The sequence below is a fragment of the Colius striatus genome, chromosome Z (genome assembly GCF_028858725.1).
Source record: "Colius striatus isolate bColStr4 chromosome Z, bColStr4.1.hap1, whole genome shotgun sequence".
NCBI classification, from domain to species: Eukaryota; Metazoa; Chordata; class Aves; order Coliiformes; family Coliidae; genus Colius; species Colius striatus.
Window position 1 is genome coordinate 33,947,230 of NC_084790.1, and position 24,920 is coordinate 33,972,149.

At 41.6% G+C, this 24,920-nt stretch overlaps 1 protein-coding gene across 13 annotated transcripts in view; it reads right to left on the reverse strand.

The window, feature by feature from the left end:
• PIGG (phosphatidylinositol glycan anchor biosynthesis class G (EMM blood group)) overlaps window positions 1-24,920 on the reverse strand; it is an 88,759-nt gene that overhangs the window by 14,537 nt on the left and 49,302 nt on the right. For 7 of the 13 annotated variants that reach the window (XR_009820842.1, XR_009820843.1, XM_062018132.1 and 4 more), the window contains 2 exons: window positions 23,204-23,302; window positions 20,276-20,439 (listed from right to left, as the gene is read on the reverse strand). The exons of 1 other annotated variant lie outside the window; for it this stretch is intronic. Coding sequence is in view for 8 of the 12 variants with exons in the window: in XM_062018132.1 (XP_061874116.1) it covers window positions 20,276-20,439; window positions 23,204-23,302 (263 nt within the window). In the remaining 4 variants the exon portion in view is untranslated. Of the gene's footprint in view, window positions 1-14,702; window positions 14,786-17,864; window positions 17,939-19,913; window positions 19,973-20,275; window positions 20,440-23,203; window positions 23,303-24,920 lie in introns of those variants that run through there. 5 more of the 13 variants (XR_009820845.1, XR_009820844.1, XM_062018131.1 and 2 more) reach the window with 5 other exon arrangements.

The following is a 24,920-nucleotide window of genomic DNA, read 5'->3' on the forward strand; positions in this document are numbered from 1 at the left end:
GTGGCAGAGCCCATCCGTGAGAGACTGACCACATCCCCCATTCCCTGTCCCCCTGAGCCACTGAGGGAGGAGGAGGTAGAGATATCGGGAGCAGTGAGCTGGGCCTGGGAAGAAAGGAGGGATGAGGGAGGGAGATCTCAAAGTGTTGGTTGTCATTTTCTCATCATCCTACTTACTTTTTGCTTTTTGTTCTGTTCTGTTTCTTGCAGGTAGTAGAATAAACTTCCCTACTTTCCTCTCTAAGTCGAGTACTGGAGTCAGTTTTGCCCAGAACTGTAATTGGCAGCGAGCCCTCCCTGCCCTTGTCTTAATCCACAACAACCTTGCTTATCTTTTTACTCCAATTTTTCTGGGGCCTCTGCCATCCTAATGAGGGTGGGGGTGAATGGGGGCACCGAGCAAGAGACTGTCGTGGTGCTGCTGTGCTAGCTGGGCCAAGCTATGACAAAAGCAAAAGAAAGAATGCTCAAGATAGGGAAGAAGAGGGGAAAGCAAGACAGAGGGAGAAAGCACATCTGCACGTGGGAGAGAGAAAAATACAACACAGAGGTGAAGGCCACAAAAGAGAGAGGAAAAGCACATGACAAAAAGCAAGTAAAATTGTATAAGAGGGAAAGAGAAAGGGGGACAGGACATGCGAGAGCGAAGGAACATATCTTAGAATATGTGAACACACATGCAAGGGAACTGTGGCAGTAATAAAAAGGGAAAGTCTGTTACTGAGAGACAGAGCAAAACTACATGATGGAGGGGGGGAGCAGCAAGAGAGTACCAGACTAGGAAGGGATTTGTAAGACTCAACGCCGCTAACACAGAAAAGGAGATTGTGCAGGACAAAGAAGGCACATGGAGGGGATGGGAGGTAGGGCAGGCAGGAGAGAAACCACAAGTAAGGGGGCAGGAGAGGTGAGAAACCTGCATGAGAGTGAGAGGAAGCAAGTTGCAGCATACTCACAACAAAAGGAAAGCACGTGCAAGGAAGAGGTACAGAATGTGAGAGACAGAAAGCCCAAGGAAGCACAAGAGAGATGGAGGTGGTACACAGAAGAGTAGAAGAGTGTGTGAGCAAGAAAGTAAAAGGGACAAATGGAGAGCAGGAAGGCATACATATGACAGAAAAGGGCACTATGCTTGAAAGAGAGGAAAACATGCTTGAAGGAAAGGGAGAATGTGCAAGACGGAGAGGGAAACCATGAATGAGCCGTGGAGAACAAAAGAAGGGTAGAGAAAAGGTGAAAGAGAAAGCATGTCTCTGAGAGAGTATCAAACAGCATTAAGAAGCATAAGATGGTAAGTGGGAAAAAGCACTTCAAGAGAGATGAGTGTGCAAGAACAAAAATAAGAAAACCTGCATGCAAAGAGGACCCAGCACTCAAAAAAAAAAAAAAAAAAAGACAAGAGACAGAAAAGCGAGAGTACAATAAGCAAAAGATAAGAGGGAATGCATACAGTGGAGTGAAAATGCATGCAAAGAGGGAAAGTACTCATCAGAATTCTTGAGCGTTAAAGCATGAGAGAGTTTGTACTTGGTCTGGCTGTGATAGAGGTAACTTTCTTTAGTGCAGCTCATTCAGTGCTGTTTTGGAACTGTGATGAAAGAGTTCCTAACACATCCATAGTTTAGTTATTGCTGAACATTGCTCATGCATCATCAAGACCTTACTTATCAGTTTCTCATGCTGTCCTTCCCCACATTTAAGTATGGTGGGGGTGTGCAGGAAATTGGGCATGGACACCAGACAGGACAACTGACCCCAACTGTTGTGACCAACATGATATCCCCTTTGTTGCGCTCAACAATAGCAGCTGGGGGAAAAAAGGAGGAAGGCCACATGTGTGTGGTTACAATGTGTCTCCACAAGTAACCCTCATGCATGCTGAGGCCCTGCTTTTCAGAAAAGTGACTAAACACTGGCCTGCTAATGGGAAGCAGTGAATAAATTCCTTCTTTTGCTTTGCTTGCACATAGCTTTTCTTCACTTATTAACCCGTCTCTATGTCAATCCATAAATTTTCTCACATTTGCCCTTCTGATTCTCTCCTCCATCCCACTGGGAGAGGAGCAAGTAAATGGCTATTTGATGCTTAACTGCAGACAAGGTTTAAGCCACATCAGAGGAAAAGTGCATGAGAGGGAAAGCCTAACATAGCAGTGAGGAAAAGGACGAGAGTGACCAAAACATCAAGAAAGCACAAGAAAGAAAGAAGGAAAGCACATAACAGATATGGAAATGGCATGCACAAGAGAAGAAAAAACACAGACTGGGTAACAGTATGTAAGAAAGGGAAAGAATGCAAGAAAAAGCATGAGAAAATGTGAGTGAGAGGGAGGAAAATGGTGCACAAGAGTAGAAATTGCTTGAGAGAGACACAAAAAGCCCAGGATGGCAAGAAAGAGCATGCAAAAGAGAACACATACAACAATGGGAAAAAGCATGCTAGAAAAGAGCGCAACTGGGGCAGGAAGCAAAAGAAGGAGAAAAAGGAGAAGTGAATGCAAGAGAAAAGAACACTCTGCATATGAGAGAAAGCAAATGGCCAAGGGGAAAGATTATGCAAGAGAGGGAGGCTACACAGAATCTATAAGGAAAGCAAACACTAGAGAGAAGTAAAGACAGAGCATTCATATGAGAAAGAGTGAAAACATTCAAGACATGTGCAAGAGGCAAACATGAGACACAAGGAACGCCAGAGACAGTGGAATTGTGGAAGACAGGAGTGGAATGTGAGAGTGTCAGCAAAAAAAAAAAAAAAAAGAAAAAAAAAGTGCAAGGCAGCCAACTACCAAAGATCTATGAAGTGCAAGGGAAAGTGCAGACAGAGCAGGGAAACAGACAAGGGAGAATGGAAAGCATGAGACAGAGGGAAAGCGTTTGTGATAAAGCATGAAACAGAAAAAGTAAATGTGCCTAAGAGCAAGAAGGCAAGGGAAACAGACGGGGTGCACCCATGAGAAGGATAGTGAAAGAGAGGGAGGGTTTATACCAGGGAGAAAGGAAAAGCACACATAATAAGGAAACAGTGTGTGGCAGAGAAATAATGCAGAAGAGTGAGGGAAAGAGAAATCAAGAAATAATGTAAAAATATGAAGAGTATCTAAGAGAGAGGAACAGATGTATGGGACGGAGGTAAAGCACGTAACAGCGACCAAGAAACTTTAGACAGCAGAGAGGAAGTGAAAGCATGCAAGGGAGAGTGAAAGAGCATGAGAGAGCCAAGTTTAACCATGAACGGAAGTATTTGAGAGGGAAAGTCAGCACAAGAAGGGAATATATGTTAAATAAGGGAGCTGAAAATAGTACGAAAGTGACAAATATTCACAGTACAGACAAGGAAAGGTTGAGCAAACAAGAAGGAAAGTGCATATGAGAATCAGTGTGTTACCAAGACAGAGAAAATTTAAATTTTATTCTTCTTTGCTTAGATTACATCAGCCTTTAAGACTCTTATAGATGCCTTTTCACTTACAAGCATGATGTGGACTTTGAGTTGAGTGATGAATCATGAGAGAATTGCAAGAAAAGGGTTTAAAGTATCGAAAGTGCCAGTGCCACCAATTCATTGTGTGGAGACCTTTGAGTGGGAAGCTGCAAAATCAGCCTGAGAAGCAACCAGGGGAAGGAGCCCTGTAGCAAGACAGTTAGATTTTGGCTATAAATTGTGGGGCAGATCAGATAGATAACTGCAAAACAATTTTAGCCAGGCCACAGTGTCCAGAATGAGATCTTTGCTTCATTAACTGAGAAATGAATATTTCAGCTACCACCCCTTTGACATCCCTAAGTATGGCAATGAGCTAAAGGAGAACATGCAAAACATGTATGACCATGATCCTCATCTCTCCACCCAAAACATGCTCAAGGTCACCCTACAATCAACAGGACCCATGGCGGTAGCAAGGCTTGTTTATTTGCAGATAAATGGCCAATTGAGGTAATCTGGGGGTTCCTGGAGCATGGGGAGCAGAGGAGAAGCGAGGAGAGCTGCCAGGAGCAGGTAGCTCTTGTGACGGAGATGGTCTTGCCGGGAGGCGGAGACACAGCAACAGCAGGGGATTTAAACACCCCTCAGAAAGTGCAAGTGATCAGGAGTGCGGTTGAACAGGATGGGCAACATTGCTCTAGCCATCAAGGACTCTACCCATGGGAGACTGTTGCCTTGGCAATGCACGTGCCGCCAGCCTAACCCCCATGCGTATGTGCCCAGGCCCAAGGTCAATGGACTGCAATCCTCCTGGGCTATCAAGTATCCCACTCCCAGATTTTTGGAAACTTTCCAAAAACTTTTAGGGATTTTCCAGGACCCTTCAGAGACAGCACGGGGCATTCACCAGCAAGAGGTGTGTGTATAAGAGCGGGACTAGGAGAGGGGCTTGGGCTCTCTCTCCTCCTCACATTCACACCAGACTGGACGGAACATTGGACAGACAAGTGGAATGCCAGGGGCACTGTGGACTTGCAGTGGTGACTATTGCACCTTTTCTCTCTCTCTCTTCCTTTTCTTTCCTTCTCCCCCTTCTCTTTTCCTTGTTGATTTTTGATAGTAAAAATACTTTAGCACTTGACTCTGTTTTGAGTCTTAATTGTGTTCCCAAGAATGCACAAAACCTAATCATGATAACCTGTTTGACTGGACATCATTCAGGAGCTAAGCCCAGCTGCACCCAGCCACCCAGAATTGTCATAGGTCAACTGGAAAGCAAGGGAGTTTAACTTCTGCCAAATTAAACCCAATAGAGGATTGTGACAAGGCTTCATCTGGAGTCCTGAGTTCAGTTTTGCGCTCCCCAGCTCAAGAGGGACAGAGAACTTCTGAAGAGAGTCCAGTGCAGGACCACCAAGCTGATTAGGGCACTAGAACATCTTCCTTATGAGGAAAGACTGTGGGAACTGAAGCTATTTAGTCTAGAGAAGACTGAGGGGGGATTTCATTAATATTTATAAGTATATAAATGGTGGGTATCAGGAGGTTGGGGCATCTCTTTTTTCTATGGTATCTAGTAACAGGACAAGGGGTAATGGGATGAAGCTGGAACACTAGAAGTTCCATTTAAACATAAGAAAAAAGTATTTCACTGTGAGGGTGAGGGAGCAGTGGCACAGGCTGCCCAGGGAGGCTGTGAAATCTCCTTCCTTGGAGGTCTTCAAGAACCACCTGGAGGAAAAGGACTTGGGGCTATTAATCAACAGCCAGCTGAACACAAGCCAGCAGTGTGCCCAGGTGGCCAAGAAAGCCATTGGCATCCTGGTTTTTATCAGAAAGTGTGACCAGCAGAGCCAAGGAAGTGATTAACCCCTTGTACTCAGTGCTGGTGAGGCTGCACCTTGAGTCATGTGTCCCGTTCTGGGCCCCTCACTACAAGAAGGACATAGAGGTGCTGGAGTGTATCCAGTGATGGGCAACGAAGCTGGTGAAGAGTCTGGAGAATAAGTCTGATGAGAAGCATCTGAAAGAGCTGGGTATGTTTAGCCTAGAGAAGAGGAGGCTGAGAGGAGATATGATCCCTCTCTAGAACTACCTGAATGGGAGTTGCAGTGAGGTGGGGGTTGACCTCTTCTCTCTAGTAATGAATGATAGAACACGAGGAAATGGGCTCAAGTTGTACCAGGGGAGGTTTAGATTGGACACTAGGAAGAACTTTTATACTGAGAGTGTTATTAAGATTTGGAATGGGCTGCCCAGGGAGGTGGTGGCATGACCATCCCTGGAGATATTCAAAAGACACGTAGGTGAAGTAATGAGGGATACGGTTTAGTTTAGTGACGGGCTTGGCAATGTGAGGTTAGTGGTTGGACTCAAAGGTCTTTTCTAAACATAATGATTCTATGATTCTAACAGATAGCAGGAGAGACAGTAGGGAATGACACTAGTAAAAGTAAGCATGAGTTGAGATGGGAAGTGCAATCACAAAAGGAAGTTTACACATGAGAGGGAGAGAAGGGAGAGTGAAAAAGAAGGAAAACAGCAAGCACAGAAAAGCACACAAGAGAGAGGGAAAGTATGAGAGAGGCAAAACCCATGTGAGAGGGAAAGCACATGACAGCAAGAATGCACACGACAGTAAAGCCATATCTGGAGTACTGCATCCAGTTTGGGCTTCCCAGTTCAAAAGTGCCAGAGAGCTTCTGGAGACAGTCCAGCAGAGGGATACCAAGATGATGAGGGGATTGGAGCATCTCTTTTACAAGGAAAGAATGACAGATCTGGGGCTGTTTAGCTGGGAGAATATTGAGAGAGGACATCATCAACACTTGCAAATACTTCAAGGGCAGATGTTGAGAGGATGGGATGAGTCTTTTTTCTGTAATTTCCAGTGACAGGAAGTTACACTTGAACATGAGGAGGAACTTCTTTCCTGTAAGGGTGAGAGAGCCCTGGCACGGGCTGCTCAGGGAGGCTGTGGAATCTCCTTCTCTGGAGGTCTTCAAAACCTGCCTAGACGCGTTCCTTTGTGACCTCATCTAGGTGGACCCGATTTAGCAGCGGGGTGAACTGGATGATCTGTAGAGGTCCCATCCAACCCCTACCAGTCTGGAATTCTCTTATTCTGAGAGGTAAGCTGCTGAGCGAGACAGGCACAGGGTATGTCATGCAAGGCAGAGGAAAAACGAAAAAGGCATGAGTAGCCTGTAAGAGGGAAAGTGTGTGAGGGAGAAAGCACCGGAGAGGGAATGCACATAAAAGAGAGGTAGAGCATGCAAGAATGGGAGAGAACATAAACAGGAGGGACGAAGCATGTGACAGGGGACCACTGTGTCCAAAAGAAACTGAGGCAAAGTAGGTGGCAGAGAGACAGTGCAAGCCACGCAACACAGAGGTGAAGCAAATGATAGAGCAAAACCATGAGACAGGGGAGTAAGAAAGTGAGGTACAGAAGGAAAGCAGTATGGAGGAAATAGATCTCAGAGAGATACAGAGGAAATATCTGAGAGAAGAAAGTAGCAAAGGTGGAGAAAAGGGAAATAAGTAAAACAGAAAGGCAAAATAAGACAGGGATAGCAGGAGGTGGAGGAAAGAAAGGCACAAATAAACATGCCAGCAAGAGGAAAAGTGCAGTCCAAGAGAATTATGTGAGAGGCAGGAAGAACATGACACAGAGGGAATGTGAAATAAAGAAGCTGAAAGCAGCAAACGTGGAGAGAGGGAAGTACTTGGGACAGAATAAACATTCAAGACAGCGAAAGCACATGAGAGAGTTGGAAAACGAGACAGAGGCAAAGCAAATGCACAAAGGAAAGCACTAGAGAGAAGTAAAGCACATCTGAAAAAAGGGAATCACACATGCCAAAGATGCAAAGCAGGAGAGATGTGTAAATGGAAAGGCAGAAGCATGTGAAATGTGCATGAGAGAGGCATGAACATAGCGGGCAGGGGAGGAAAGACAGATAATGGGGATAGATGGAGGGAAATAGAGAGGGTGGCAAAAGATACAAAGAGATAGCATGAGAGAGAAGAAAAATACAACTAAGAGACTGAAAACACATGCAAGTGGGAAATGACATCAGAGACAGAGGAAGTAATCAGCCAGTGCAACAGCATGTGAGAGAGGCAAAGCAAATCCATGAGAACAGGTAAGCATCTGAAAGAGGCTGAGCATGTGCACAAGAGTGGCAAATCACATGGGAGAGGTCAAGCATGTCAAGGGGGATTACCAAGACAGAGGGAAAGTTTGAGAGAGGAATCTAGGGGGAGGGGGGAGAGCAATCATATCAGAAAACCTCAAGACAGCAGGAAAATGAGAGGAAAGTGTCTGAGAAAAAGCAAAGAGGGTGAAGAGAGGCACAAATAGAGAGATGGAAGGACTGAAGGGGGAACAAAGTGAGGGAAAAGAGAGGGAAGCAAAGAAGAATAGAGACTGAGAGGGAAACTGAGAAAAAGAAAGGAATTCAGAAAGGAGGATTGTGAGAGATAGAGATGGCACAAGAAACCCACAAGAGACAAAGCATGAGAGAGGCAAAATGCAAGCAGGAGAGAACAAAATTGTTCAACAGAAAGAAGATATGCTAGAGTGGAAAAGAATGGGAGACATATACAAGACAGTGACACTACAGACAAATGCAAAGTGCATTTGGCAGGGAAAGGACACCCAAGATAGAAAGTCAGAGAAGAAAGTGGGTGACATGAAGTATGCAATACAGAGGAAAAATTATAGAGAGAAGTGTGTCAGACTGTGAGAAGGCAAATGTGGGGGGTTACTGTGAAGGAGAGGCTAAAAAAAGGGTGGAGAGGTAAACCAGAAAAAAGTGAATTAAGAGAGAGGGAAAGGTGTAGAGAGAGTAAGAGAGTGTAAGAGTGAAGGGGAGACACAAGAGAGAAAGAAAGCAAGGGTTACCAAGTAAGTGAAGGAAACCACAAAGTAGAGGCAGCATGAGCAAATGGAAATCATGCAACAAGGAGAAAGCATGCAAGATGACGACAGCTCATCTTGATGTAGAGCTTTATACTAACATGTACTAATAAACCTTACACTAACTTATTGCAATAGTATAAAGCTTATTTTTCAGACAAAATTCACACACAAGCTGTAAAAAGGTGATGCTTATCTCCTTACACAATACCTCCGGGGGGGGGGGGGGGGGGGGGGGGGGGTGGTCCTCCAACTTCCTTGAGGGCAAAAACCAGTTCTGCGAGGGGGCAAGTGATATCTAAAGTTATGCAAAGATCAGGGGTGAGAAAGCCTCAGGACTTATCAGCCTTCATCTCCCAAGGCCCCAACGACCATCACTGGCCATCACTGGGAGACACCAGGCAAGTGAAAGGAAGAGAAGACCTAATTTACATGCAAAAGGGGGGACAGGTTGTGTCTTTGTCTAGGCAGATAATGTCATCATATGATTTTGTAACTTTGTCAGCAAGTCAGTCTTGCAACAGAAAGGAAAAGCTAAAGAGAGGATGACACCAGAGATGAGAGAAACACATGAGAGTCAAAGCACACAAAAAACAAAAGCATGTAAGAGCATCAAAGAGTGAGCAGGCAAAAATGTATCAGAGAGCCATGGACAGAGGAAACAATGTGCAATAGGGAGGTGGATGATGAGACACTGAGACGAGAAAGCAGGAGAGAGACTGAAAATGTAAATGAGAGAAAGTGTGTGCAAGAAGTGAAATTTTTTAGAGATGGAAAAGCATGCAAGGGATTAGGAACACAAAAAACAGCATGGCAAAGCAAAAGTGGACAGGAACAAGAGAGGGAAGTGCAAAAGACAGGGAAAATGAGAAGGGGGAGACCTTGTCCAAGATAGAAGACAAGCAAGAGGCAAGGGGTGAGAAAAGGGAAGTGTATTGGAGAGAGAAGGCAGAGGAGGACACTCAGGCAAATCATCTGAGACAGGCAAACTATGTGCAAGTTACAGCAGGAGAGAGAGGGAGGAAAGGCTCAAGGAAGAGTGAGCAAATTGGAAAATGTGCATGAAAGAGAAGAGAGAAAGCATGTAAAGTAGGGAGAACTTGAGAGACTAAACATGCTAGAGGATGTGCTAGTGAGTGTGAGCACACAAGAGAGACAAGGAAAGCAAGTGGGAAATAAGAAGCACGTGCAACAGGCGCTTACCAAAATGTGCATGCATGTCCAAAAGAAAGGCAAAGCACGTCCAAAAGAGAGGGAAAATATCAAAAGAAACAGGGAAACTGTCAGAGTAGCATGTGAGATACAGGCAAAAACCGTCTAAGAGAAGAAAAAAAGAGTGTGGGGGGTATGGCAGGTGAAGACAGAAAAGCAGGCAAAACAAAGTGGGTGGGAAGGCCACAGGGCAGATGGAGGGGAGCGAGAGCAGAGGGGAAAGGGAACAAGAAAAATGGGCAGGAAAGCAAGAGAAAAGTGAAACTTCACAAGAAGAAGAGCATCAGATAATAAGGAATAGCACAACACAGAAGGAAGAAAACCACAAGTAAATGAAAGCATGAGTGGGAAAGTGCAAGCATAAGAGGGAAATTGCAGAAAGAGGAACATGTTAGAAACAGAGAAAGAAAGTATATCTGAGAAAGGAGGAAAATTTGGAGTGGGGGAGAGAAATATAGGAAAGTAAGAGCAAGATAAAGTAATAAGAAGGGGAATGGAGCAGCAAAGTGAGGAATGGAGAAGAAATAGAATACAGAAAAGAAACATGCAAGAGCATAAATGCTCACATGAGCATAAGACATAAATAAACCAAAAGACAAAGCATGTGTGAGAAGCAAGGTACACCAGAGAGAGAAAGTACACATTTAAAGATTATGAGGGAAAGGAAGTGCATGTGAAAGAGTGCATGTGAAAGAGTGAGGGGAAGCATATCTGAGAGAGACAGTTTCTAGAAGGGGAGGAAAACAGGCTCAAGACAGAAAGAAAGGTTGGGGAGACAGAGGGAACTGCAACACTGAACTGGCACATTGCAGAGGGAAAGGATTACTGAGGGGCAGAGACAAATGGAAGGTAGAGAGAGGGAGTGCAGAGAAAGTCCAGAGCAGTCAAGAGACAAAGAGGCAAAAGCAAAACAGAGAAAAGGAACATAAGAGTGAGAATGGGGGATAATTTGTGAGAGAAAGTCAGTTGAGACAAAGGGAAAGCCCAAGAGACAGAAGGATAGCAAGCTGGGGAGAGAGAGAGAGAGAGATACCAGGAGTGAGAGAGATACCAGGAGTGAGAAAGAGGGGTGAGGAGTAAAACAATGGTGGGAAAGCACACAGGAAGGATGGAAAGTATGAGTGAGACATAAAGGTCATTAAGAATGTGTCAGATGGAAAAGCATGTGAGGGATGGAGAAAGTGAGACAGGTAAAGCAAGGGAGAATAAAAAATGCAAGCCCAAGAGGAAAAAATAATGAAAAGCAAAGTGTGTAAAGGAGAGAGGCAAGACATGTCTGAAAGAAAGCAAGTTGTGGGGCAGGGACACAAAGAGGAAAAGCACATCTTTCCAATGGCAAACAGAGCAAAGAAGACTGAGGAAGCAAAGGAGAGAGGACAGAGGAACTAGAGGTAGAGACAGGGAGGAAGAGGGAATAGAAGAGTGAGATCCTAAGTTCAAGTGAGAGAAATGGTTGAGGGCTGTGACTAAGAGGCAGGGATTGTGAGCAAGAGAGAAATAGGTATAGCACAAGAGAGTAGGACAGCAAGTGAGACAGAGGTGGATAGTGAAAGATTGAAAGCTTTAGTAAGACTAAGAGCAAATAAGAGAAAAACTGAAAGATAGAAATGCATGAGAGGACAGGAAAGATTGTTAGGCTTGAAAGCGGGAGAAAATAAGAGAGAAACGGCATAAGAGGGGGAACATACAGGCAAGAGGCAGATCATATACAATCACTTAGATTGGAATGGTCACTTAAGATCATGAAGTCCAGCTGTTCGCCTAATAACCCTACCAAGTCCACCACTAAACTCTGTCCCTAAGTGCTACATCTACATGTCTTTTCAACATTTCCAGGGATGATGACTCAATCACTTCCCTGGGCAGCCCTTCACCAGCTTCGTTGCCTGTCTCTGCACATGCTCCAGCACCTCAATGTCTTTCAATAGTGAGGGGCCCAAAACTGAACACAGGATTCAAGGTTCAGCCTCATCAGTGGCTGCATAGTCACTGCCCTAGTCCTGCTGCTCACACTATTCCTGATACATGCCAGGATGCCATTGGCCTTCTTGGCCACTCAGGCACACTGCTGGCTCGTATTCAAATGGCTGTTGACCAACACTCTCAGGTCCTTTGCCATCAGGGAGCTTCCCAGTCACACATACCTGAGCCTGTAGTGTTGCCTGGGGTTGTTGCGGGAGCCCACAAGAGCAAGGAGGAAGCTTGTAAGAGGAGAACACACAAATGAGGGGAGGAGCACACAATGGAAGTATAAGAGTGCCGGCCAGGGGAAGAGCACAGAGGGAAAAGTAGTTAAGACAGAGGAAAAGCGGCATGCAAGAGAAGCTGGGAATGCATGTGGGATGGGGAGAAGTGTGTGAGAGAAGGCAGAAGCATGTAGGAGTGGGTGAAGCATGTAAGAGATGGTGCATGCAAGCAAGCAAGAAGTTGCACATAAGGCAGGGAAAATGCATGCATGAGAGGGAGAAAGCATGTGAGAGAGAGGGAAAGTGTGAAAGGGAAAGTGTGAGTAAGTGCCATGAGGAAGCACAAGATGGGGGAAGAATGCTTGTAAAGCCTGAGAGGCAGAAGCACATAGGGGGAAAGAGTGCAAGAAGAGAGAGATAAGCAGGTGCACAAGAGGTGGGAAAAGCCTGCACACGAAAGAGATGGGGAACATCCATGTATAAGAGATGTCAAAAGTCCAAGCATGTGAGATGGGAAAAGGCTACAAGGAGGGCTAGCATCTGTGAGACAGTGGGAAAGCAAGAGAGGGGAATAGCATAGGGGAATGGGGAAAAAAAGAAGGGGTATTGAACGACAGAGAGAGATGGAGAGACAGGGATAGTAAGAAAGATAAATGAGCAAAGGTGTAAGAACCCTGTGTCAAATGACATTTAGGGTGCCTCAGTTTGACTGGAATATCTCATGTACGTTAATAAATACTCTAATAATTGTGTCCTTTGTCTCCTTGTCTCTCTTCTCAGCAAGCAAGGGCCAGCTGTAAAATATTGTGACAAGACAGAAAATGCACAAGGTAGAAGCCAAGTGTGAGAGAGGCAAAGCATATCAAAGAGGTGTAAAGTTTGTCCGAGACAAACGGGAAGCTTGTGGAGGGGAAGGGGCAGAACAGATGTTTGTGTATGGGGATAGCAAGAGACAGATGGGTAGGATACCAAACAAGTGCAAGAGAATGAGGGACCGTGTGTCAGAGACAGAGGGGAAGCACACAGGAAAGCATAATTTCATTTTATAGTAGCACCAAGCTTCAGGGTCTTTCCTCTACTTACAACTGTGTGAACTAATCAAAGAAATCTTTGATTAGATATCTGTATAGACAAATCTAATCTCTCTTGTGCTGCCATTCAGCAGGATCTCAACTGGCCTGAGAGTTGGGCAGGGAGGAATTTGATGAGGTTGAACAAGAGGGAGTGCAGAGTCCTGCACCTGGGAAGGAACAACCCCATGCACCAGTACAGGCTGGAGAGCAGCTCTGTAGAGAGAGTCCTGGTGGGCAGCAAACTAACCATGAGCCAGCAATGTGCCCTCATGTCCAAAAAGGTCAACGGCTTTCTGGGATGCATCAATTAGTTTTGTTTACACACAAAACTTTGCCAACTTTGCTTTCATTGTTTTTTCATGTTTTCAGACTCTTTCCAAGTCTTTCTAGAGCCCCGCTAACAGATCCCATCTAGATTGTCCTTAATCTTTGAAGAAATTCCCTTTGCTTATCAATGAACCCTGAAACTTCTGCCTGAATTGGTGTGCCCTAAGATACTCATGCCCAGTGTCAATGTCAGTTCTCCTAATAGACTCCCTAAGCTTATATGTACATTAAATGTAATGAACTCTTTTGTGTAAGTCTAGCCAAACAGTTCCAAACAAGAATAGAGGTCAAATAACACACTTTTGTACAGCAAAGTAACACCACACATCTGTGCTCTAGGTAGAGTAAGAAGCAGCATGTAGCTGTACAAATACACTAAGAATGTACAGCAGAATGTACAGTCAGCTCAGCCATGTGCTTTTGAACATATTTCTGTAAGTGTCTGACGAATATCAGAAAAGCAAGAGGAGGAAGATAACACAACCATAAAAATCTCATATTAAAGCTTCAGTAGAAATAAAAAACAGTTTTCAGACCCCTTTCTTTTCAGCTCATGATTACTCATAAACCAATAGTGACAGGCCACTTAAAAATTAAAAAGCATATCTGATATGCTTAGACTGGCCTCTACCTAAGTCAGTAGTTCTGTCAATGAGAACAACCTCATAGCAATGGCAGTATGCAAAATCTAGAAGACCATTTTAAAGCCACATGGCCAACTCTGCAATGCATTTGGGCAGTAGTTAGCACACCAGAGCACAAGTTCTCAATCAGAGTTATCACTCTTTACTAGAAAACAAACCTCATGTGGTATAGGCCAAATCTATCAAAAACTAGACCATACTTTTTAAAGTTTCAAATATTTTCAGATATTTCTATCTACACAAAGCAAAAATAATCTAACCCACCCTAAATCTATGTACTTTTAAGTTTGGTGCTACACAGAAAGTGTTTCAGCTCCTAAGACACAGCTGCACAGTTCGTCCATGGAGCAAGAGGGTGATGTTTATTTTGCAAATGGTTTTAAAACAACTTGTCATTTGTTTAAAACATAGAAGCAACTGCAGGCAACGCTACTTTGCTGGATCACTTTTCACTACTAAGAAAATACTTTTAATACAAAGAGTCACGGCCGCGTGAAGGAAACCTCATAGTAAAAGTCAGTGCCTCACCAGTATGACAAAGCAATGAATGAAGTGGTATCAATCACATAGCACTACTGATGTCTAAGAGACATCTCCAGACATCACTGCAATGATAATATGTCAGGAGATATGTAAGTAAAATGCTCTTCCAGTTTGTGACAATAAAACCCTATTCCAATTTTATTAAATCACTTCCAGATTTCCATGCCCACGAATGAACAAGTATATACCTTCTTCTATACAAATTATGTATCTTTTATTTAGAGAACAGTACTGCTGGCAAATGCAACAGAGAAGAGGTATTGCCATTCTAGAAAATGCAGCAATATATTCTTAGTCGAAAACATTTTTTTCAGCTTTAATTAACCTAAGGAAGAAAGAATAGAGTGAAACCAGAAGAAATAAAACCTACTTATCTTAAATACTGATGGGTTCAGAGAAAAATGTTTGGATTGTTCCTTTGTCTTTAAGGAAGGTTTCACTTGCTACCTGGGACTCCAAAAAAAGAAAAAAAAAAAAAAAAGAGAGAATAAAAGAAAAAATAATGAATATATTAACATGGATTGTGAATGGTGAACTCAATGAATCAAACACATTAGGTTGAAGACAGCAAAAGCAGAGGTAAACTGCTGAAATTCCTTTAGCTAGCATGCCTTCCTGTTTCTGTTTAGATCAGCAATATAAAAATTTACAGCATGACTTAAAAGTTTGCTGTGCCAGCATTCTACATTAACAGTGTTATGGCATAATGTGGAAAGTTTTGCAACTATTAACACCCTCCTGTTGAGCATAGCTTCCATTTTCTATATCTGAAAGCCAGATTATCATTAAAGCACTGTTACAACTTTCAATCGTTGAGGAAGAAAAGCCAATAAGCACAGTCTTCTAATGCTAGGAAAGGCCCATCAGTTCACCCTGATACCTAAGCCAAGTAAAACACAAATTCCAATGTGCATGTAATCTGAAAACTGTCACAATGCTAAGGAGTGGTAATTACATGACATTGTGAACATCACCTAAATGACAATTCCATTTAGGTGGGAGCTAGAAAACTGAATCCTCTTGGATCCTACTTCAGAACACAGCAACACAGTGGTCACTGTAAAAACTATTCTTTATGTAAACTAGATGCTCCCTGGAATTCATGCAAATCACACACAGAATATTTGGTTAAGCTCAGGCATCACTTAGATCAGTACTCCTTGTCTCAAAAACAGTTTCAAGAGTTACTGTACAGTTTCCAAGGAGACTGAAGCCAAAGAATTTTTCTTACTATTTCTATCTGAAAATCCCATCACATTGAAGCTGCCAAGTTTCTCAGGACAGCCTAAAAGTGGCAGTAATATCCATGTTACTGTCTATCACATGTCACTCAATTATTTTAGAAATATATTTACCTTTCCTTATGAGGAGAATATTTTGTAGTTCCATGTGTTTGATCAGATGGAAGCAAATTGTTTAAGGAGTTCCAACTATATTTTCCACGAGAAATATATTATTTCAAAGTCTCCTTATCTTCTATTCCATTTTACCATTTTGGTTGAAGACCCATGAACCACATGCATCTAATCCACTTCACAAAGAGGCCCTTAATGCCATCTCCCATAACATCCTCGCAGGCAAACCGATAAAGTTCAGGCAAAGTGGTACAGGCAGGAAAGCGGACCTTGAGGTGGACTGCAAAGTGCTCAAACATCAGCCTTACATGGTTGTGATGCACAGCACAAAGTCGACCTGGAAGCCAGCCACTAGTGGTCAATCCCAGGGCTTGACAATGCAGCCAATATTGTTTAAACATCTTAATTTCTGTTTAAACATCTTCAAACCTGTATGATGGGGCAGAGTACCCCCTCAGCCAGTCTGCACACAATACAGAACTAGGAGTGGTTGATACAGTAGATAAGACTAATGCCATTCAGAGGCACATCAACAGGCTGGAGAAATGGGCTGACAAGAAACTCAAGATGTTTAACAGAGAGGTGTGAAATCCTGCACCTGGAGAAGAATAAACTCATGCACCAAGACAGGCTTGAGATTGACCATATGGAAAACAGGTTGGTTAGAGAAGGACATAGGTTGTTTCGGGCAGACAGTAAGTTGAACACGAGAAAGTAATGTTCCCTTGAGCCAGCTCAGGGCTGTAGAGGGAAACTGAGGAAGGTGATCTTTCCTCTCTGCTGAGCTGTGGTGTGATCACATCTGGGGGTTTGCATCCAGTTCTGGGGTCCCCAGTACAAGACAGATAAAGGTGTACTGGACCAAGTCTACTGAAAGGTCACAAAGATGATGAAGGGTTTGAAGCATCTGACATAAAATGAGAGGCTGAGAAAGCTGGAATTGTTTAGCACTGAGTAGAGAAGGCTCAACAGAGACCTCACCAATGTTCTTACGTATCTGATGGGCAGAAGTAAAGAAGATGTACCCAGGCTCTTCTCACTGGTGCACACTGAGAGGATGAAAAGCAATGGACAAAAACTGAAATACAAAAAATTCTCCTTAAACATCAGAAAATATTTGTTTTACTCCAAGGGTTACACACTGGAACAGGTTGACCAAGGAGACCCTGGAATATCTGTCCTTCAGAAACTCAAGAACTGACTAGACTTGTCCCTGAGCAATCTGCTCTGGTTGGCTTTCCTCTGGACAGGAAGCCTGGACTTCAGACTCCAGTATTCTATGATTTCATAAATGCAAAAGTGTAAAGAATGAGAAGTGAATGCATTTGTCCTTGCCCCTAGGAAGCAATGCCACAGGGGAGCTTAGCTTCCAAGAACTCCAGTAAGAAGCTCCAGTAAGCCAACCCAACTGATGCAGCTACAAACTACATGGGTTCTGCAGAGTGGCTGGAATAAACAAAGATAGTTAACACTGAAGTCAGGCTTCTCTGCCTTGGTCAGCATCTCAGATGCAACAGCTCTTAAAATAGGCTGCAGAATGCTTGAGACTTTGCTGAGAGGTTCTCACCATATCCATTCAGCTAAGACTGTATCAGGATGGAGCAGGAATCCTGATAACATCCTGTTGCAATCTAACAGGACCTACTGAGCATGCTGCAAAACAAAAAGGTCTTCCAGACCTTCCTATCTGAAGGAAGCAGGGAAGGGATCATCTTACTCTCAGGACCACATAAAAATGAAACAATTTAAATTTCACTGACCAAGGCATAATGCTTATGAAACAGTTAATAAGAAGCCTTTATAAAGAACATTATGAAGCATCCAACATTTTTTTCTTAAAAAAGCCCTATCTCCCATAAATTAAAGAAAACACACAATGCAGCGGAATCTCTGCTTTCTGCAGTTTCAGCTTTGGCTCCAAAGAATAACAACAAAGTAATGAGACATCCATTGGGCCAGCAAAACACAAGAATAAAATAAAAAGTGTGCAGACCAAGTTCCAAGCATCATAACATACCAATTTAAACATGTTCTAGTGGCTACAGAGATTCCAGTCCAGAGTTATGCACTGCACTGTAGAGGAAATAACCTTACCAGTTGACCCAAATGAACCTTAAAATGTCTACAGACAAAAACTGGTTGATGGAATCTACTTACACAAGTGATGTGAGTATTACAGGTCACAGCTACTCACTTGAGAGTAGTTTAAACCAGCACTGTACCTGGCAACACTACTAGCTGAGCTTTTAATCTGCAAAAATTCAACCAAGAAAACATCAGAACAACCAACACTACTACAGAGATAAATTACTTAATACTGGACAAGTACAGACCCTCAAAGATTTTGTTACAGAAAGTTTTTTACTATTTTGTTAGAAAAGCTTTCAAAAAACATGCTATATGTTATCATTTTTTCTTTCTTCATTGTATGTTAATGTTCATCACAGTCTGCAGTCTAGGGCTTAAGCAACATTAAAAATTCAGCTCTAAAAACATTACGGGAGCTCTTATTCTTTCCCTCTCTCTCCCTAGACAATGGCACAGAGATGGTTTACTCCAATGTACTGAGAGTCCTCCAAGCACAAGCAAAAAGCACCTATAGTGTAATAATGAAGAACAGAAAGTGGGACTGCAAAAATAAACCAACACCACAAAGAACATGGATATAACCAGTGAAACTGTCTAGCACTAATTTAAAGAAAGGATGGCAGAGGTATTTGGAAAAGGAATAGGGCAAAATCATAGATTAATAGAATGTAAGTAATATGCAGAGTAATGGACCACATATTTACTAAAAGATAAGGGGTGGGACTTTTAATTTGTACATAATAATTATTTTTAAAGAAAGATGAAAGAATGGAGAAAACCTGAGGAGCTTGGATACTGGGAAGATGTATTGATAGAGTAAAACTGTAACTAAAGCTAAACTGAGGAGCATTAGAAACAGAGAGTTAAAACTGAGTTTGGTGTAAAGGCACCAGGTAGTAAGGGAAAACTCAAGGAAGGACTCTGTAGTTTTACAAATCCAGACATCAATAATTAGTATATTGTACATCTACTCCTCTTGAAGTAAAAAAAAGAAAATCTGAATGAAAAGAGAAAAGGCTGTCTTTCTGAGGCCTAATACATAAAGACCAGTACTTAGTATCAATCTATTTAAGACCACAGATGACTTCAAGATAGCTGGCCTCAGACTAAGAGAGAACATCTACAGATACTCTTGATTTACATTATGGAGTGCATTACTAGAGCAATACAATGGCTTAGCACTGAGTTGCCTATTTCCACTACAATAAAGGAAGGAGAGGTAGACATCTTTAGAAAGCAATACGGCAGACCAGCAAGTTGGTGAATAAGGTGAATAATAACTCTACTTGTTAAAGGCGCCTGTTAATACAGAGCAATGGACAACAATTGTGCAGGAATTTAGCCTGTTAGAACAGGTCATTCCTGGTTCAAAAACCTCTACTAGTCTACACAGCTTGGTCAGCTGGGTTTCCCCATCTCCTTAGGCCTTTCATGAATACACACATGCCAACATAAGTTCACAATGTAGGTGTAGCCCAAAACAAACAAGCAAAAGGAGAAGCCAGAAAACAAAAAGCATCAACGGGATGAGACCGGATGATAAAGAGACATCAAAGGTTTACAGAGGATGACAATGGATAAGGTAAAGAGTTGTGGTAATCTAAACACTGACTGAAATCCCATCTGCCAAGCCTGATGTAACATTTTGTTGTCCATTTAAAAAAGGTACATTTAAATTCCACAGATTACAAAGACTCTGGGATGATAAGAATTTAGTCACTGTCAAAAGTTACTTAAGTGAAAAGAGATCAAGTTTTTGCATTAGCACATTGATATTCTGCAACACAGAATTTACAGTTCCTCTATTTTAACATACCACATGTCTGTTTGGATGCCCAGGATGATAAGTTAAATGCAATATTACAGAGTCCAATTGGATTTTACATGTACACTCTAGGTTACATAAGCATTTTTCAGCTATGTCTTCCTAACATTCCAAATGCACTAATTTATTTTACACTAACCCATCTGCTACAGGATGTACTCAAAAGTACAAATATTTTAGCTACAAATGACTGCAATAACCAATAACATACAATAAAATAAATCTGTTTCATTTATAAAACGTTTTATGTCACTATGCCACATAAAGACAGACATTCAGAGAACAGCATGTTAGTTTGACTCCTATTACTTAAGTCTTTCTCAGGTCTTCCACTTAATAGGTTCCAAGCAGAACGTTTTTAGATGGCACATGCTATTAAAACAAAACATAGTAAAGTTTTAAGTAATTTATCACAGCAAACTAAGAATTCATTAAGAAATAAAATTAGTAAAACATATTTTCCCAGTGAAAAACTTTTGCAGAGAAAATAAAACTGGAAGAGTGAGGTTATAAAAACTCATACCAAACAAAGAACACGCATTTTCCGAATAGAAAATTAAATTCCAATGGAAAAAAAAAAAGTGAAATAAGCTATTTATTTGAAAAGGTGTACACTACATGGATGTATTTGTATCTGCAGTACATAAAAGAATGTTTAGTTCAAAATGCAATTACCTTTTAACTTCAGAACTTAGGTAGTACAGCAGATGAATGGCCCAAAGCAAAGGTCCTGCATATGTTGCAAATACTGTAAAGAAAATAGCTGGTATCTCCACATAGCTTTCTAGTCCCACAAAACCTGCTGAAACATCCACAGTAGCAATGCCATTTGAATTTCCCTGAAAAAATGGAATAAAAAAGGTAAAGATATCTCCAAAAAGGTAAAATATCTCCAAGGAAACATTTAGAATACATTACACTAATATTAATTATTGTACCAGTTATAAGACTCAGTCTTTAAGCCACTTACAGTAGGGTCATATTCTTTACATAAAGTAATAAAGCAACTTACCAAACAAGAGCTTCTATTTAGGATTTAAAGACCAATGAAGGCATAAACAGCATGATATTTTGCTTGCCTTATTTTGTCTGCAAGTTTACTTGCTGGTTGTTTAATAAATTACATTAAAACTTAAAAAAAATTAAAGCAAGCAGCAGCACTTGCCAATTTCTGTCACTGTAATGAAAAAAAAAATCCAGTTTTCATCACCCATGGTTCAAACCCAAGATTTTAGGCCTGTTGCCTAAAATTACATCAGGAAATAAATAATTCTTGCACTCAGAGACAAGAGTGTGCCAATCTAGGGCTCTAGTGGAACAACACACCACCCATCTGCCTGCACCACAGCACAAGTTGCTGCACATAACTAGATTTAATATAGGCAAACTTGGAGAGGTTTCTGCATCCCAGGTCTCTCTACAGATTGCATTGAAATAGACCAAAAGTCAGCCTAGATAGCCTGAATCAAGAAAAGGCATTTACAAACTAGAAAAACAGAAGGAACATTAGGAACATAAGGAAATTAAAGTATCATGAGCTGCTCAAGACTTGCATGTTTTGCCTAGTTTTCTTCTTCAGTGACTAAGACCACTAAATGTAAAATTGAAGGAAGTACTTCTCATAAAAAATGTCCAACTATTTAACTTTACCCAAATACCTAACTAGCAAGCACACCCTGTGACAGAGACAGAATATTTTTTAGCTTAGCAGGTCACAGATTCGTCTCTTCAGACTAGAGTGAAACCTCTCAGATATTCTTACTTATCGGGAGAAACCGACCAGTTTTTACAGCACTGGAATTCTAACAGTCATCAAACTCTCCCTTCTCCCCTGCAGAATCCCAGAACAACCCAAATGTAAGGGCTGCTAACACCGACAGTCTCAGCCCCAGCCCTAGCAGAGCATTTGGAGAGTGGCAGCAGCAGCTCCCCCTTTCCCTCTGACCTGATCTCCTCTCATCTTAGTGACTGCAGTATTCTTGAACCACAAATCACACACGTGTCTGGGTTTCCTGTAGCTTTTTCAGGTGTATAAATAACTACATATCAGGGACCACAAATCACCTGTTCCTGAAACAGCTCTAAAATCTAAGGAAAAAAAAGTCAACAAAGACAGCAGGTCTTTCCCTGCCACATCTACTCATTTTCTCCCCCCTCCTTCTCCTTCCTATGATGCTCCCAGAACAGATGAGACATGAAGCAATTCTGCTCATCTTGTGAAGAGATTAAAGGTCCCTTCACAGTGTTTGTTCCACCTGCACATCGTTGATCCTGGTGGCATCTCACGGCTGACCCTTGCTGCAAGGCTGATCCTTGTAATGTCTCAGGACAACTCCCCATCCCAATGCATTGAAAAGGAGCAAGAATAAATGCAGCACCTGTGGATGCATGTCACTTGCCCTGCTGAGCAAGTAAGAAGTATTTTTTTCTTCATGTTTCCTATCTTTCTCCAAAACTAAATCATATATTTGAATAAAATTTTCATAGCTTGTAACTTCTGATACGCAACACAATACATAAATGACAAATCAGAGTGTCTGTTTTTATTTTGAAGTAATGCTCAAGTATTTCAAAGAGTGCAATAGCCTAGTCTGGTATGGGCAGAAAGTGAGAGGAGACAATGCACTATTGCATAAAAGCATTCTGTGACAATCCATCATGATCTAGATCAACGAAGCACAGAGATAAGAACACTGGGTAGAAAAACTACACAGTATATTTGCTACAGTAACAGAGAAGAATTCCTCCATGTAAATAATCCAAAACCCCCTTCAAAGCTGCAATAATTTTCCCAAAAACTTTTGAGATACCACATTACTCACTGAACATGAGTTATTACCTGCAGTATCTGAATGACTGTCATTGAATTGAGATGTACAGAGATGCAAGACAAAACTGACATGCTTCTGGCTTAACAACTGACTTAACACAGCAGATTTACTGCACTTTCACTGGGCCCTGCACATCACTGCATGCCTTTCTACAAACTGGAATTCTACAGACAAACATAGTATGAAGAATTTGTTTTAATTATTTGAAGCAAATAATTTGACGTGAAAAAATGAAGTCGTTGGAAAAGGTTGTCCAGAAGGGTTCTGCTGCCTTCATCCTTAGAGGTTTCAAGACCCTGAGAAGCCTGGTGTGACCTCACCTGACACTGCTCCAAAAATGGTGCTGAACTGTGGGCCTTCTGATGTCCTCTTCAACGTAAATTATCCTACCACGTTTTGAAATCATAATAAAAGAAAGCTATAAGAAACTTCAAAACACCACTTGGTCTATCTCTCTACTTAAAGGCAAGGTGAATTAGATAGAAATGATTCCAAAAATGCACAAGCCTATTCTGTTCTCCTCCAATGACAACAAAATGCAAGAAAATACATATATAAGTCTTAAAGGTCTTGTATTTTCTTTCTTATCTTCTGCAGATACACTGGTCTAAGGATGGTAACAAAAACTCCCAAAACTAATAAATAAATACACAGATTTTTTGTTCATTTATGAACTTTCATCCAAGGTATCTAAAGTATTTTAAGAAACATTTATAGCAACATATATTTTTTAGGAGCGGCTATAGTTAAGATCAGTAACCAAGATACTTACTTCTATTCTCACTGCATATGAAGAGCAAGTAGCAATGATAAAGACACAGTACACTTCTGGGAAGTGCTTGGTGAGTTGTGAGATGTGGACAAGCCAGAGCTTAAAAGAATACAATAAATCATTCAAGCTTGTTGAAAAATTAATTAAGGGTTCTCAAGTTTGCAACAATATCCTGACAAATAAGTAGTTTTCTGACTAAATGTATTAATTTCATATCTGTTTGACAATACTGGAGTATTTTTAACTTTGCTTCTCTTCATTGATTTACAAAAAAAAATAATTAAAGCAAAAATCGTATCTACTAAAACAAGACTAAAAAACAAAGCAGTTTTATCTCACTTCATGTAAATAATACAGGATTTTATCCAGCCAAGCTCTGAAAACCTCCAAACATGAAGACTGCAACCTTATGTAAGCAACTTTTTCAGCTCCTTACTATTCACAAAAATCTTGCTAGAGGGTTGGAAAAACAAGTTACGTCTTCACATGTAAGTTACAACTGTTTAATAAATGTGTCTTTTAGGTTTATATTGCCAGAGAGCAGCAAGGCCCAGATGATTCTGTAAGAGAAAGTAAGATGGGAAATGAGTGTAAAAACAAGGAAGGTGAGAGCATTTAAGTGAGGAGGACTGGCAATGCTCTGTGGTATGTTCAAGTCAGAACTGGATCCAGAGACAGGAATCAGGGCCAGACACAGTCCAGCAATCGCACAAGCAAGTCTGTAGTGACAAAGCAGGTCAAAGGTTAGTCCAGTAACACCAGCAACCAGGTCTAGATAAGGATCAAGAAGGTAAAAGACAGGCACAGACATAACTGTTTACACAGTTGTTTTACTGTACAGGCAGTAAAACATCACATTAAAAGTAGCTTCCAAAGGAAAGGAGGGCCAGGCCTTTCCTTCTAACTTTTCTCCCAACAGATCTCTCAGTGAAAGAGATGACACTGAATTCTGCTAAACTGAACACCTAGACAAGGAGACGCACACAGGGCCCTGGCACAGACAGCAAAGAATGCAAAACCAAGTGTAACTTCAAGGCATTTGTTTCCAACCTGTACTTAGTTTGGGTTTTCTCCTACTTAAGACTAAAATATCAGTTTCAACACCCAGGTATTTCATTATTTCCCCTTGCTTTCACTGACTATATTAATTGAGTAATGACAAACAGCATATGTTCCTATGAACTTTGCTTACACTTAGAATATTCACAGCTATATTTCCATAAAGTCTTTAAAGTCTTTATGACATTTTTTCTAAATAACACTGCCTCATTCATTAAACACACTACCCAGAACAAGTCTGTGTTTACTCACTACCATATTCAAAAGGCCATGATTTACATTCCACACTTACTGAGACAGTTACTGCTTCTGTCATTATGTATCCCTCTTGCCTACCAAGATTTAATAAAGGCTCAGCAACATGGGTGAGAAGTCTCATTCTCCTTACAATCACACCAGAACAAGTGCAAAAAAGTAGTTCCTATTTCCAGATGGAAGGGTTTTATATTTAGGTTGTATTTCTCTTGCCCTGCCTCATTTAGCTAACACAATTTAAATTTAGTAACCAATCTGATCTATATCAACAGTACATTTCAGTGTTTTTAAATTTCTGTCTTTCAACCATAAACTTGCTATCAGTTTTGTATGCTACATTAGATCTTTATGCCTGTCTGGAAATCAAAACCTAGCACCACTTTGCACTGAGCCAATGTAACAG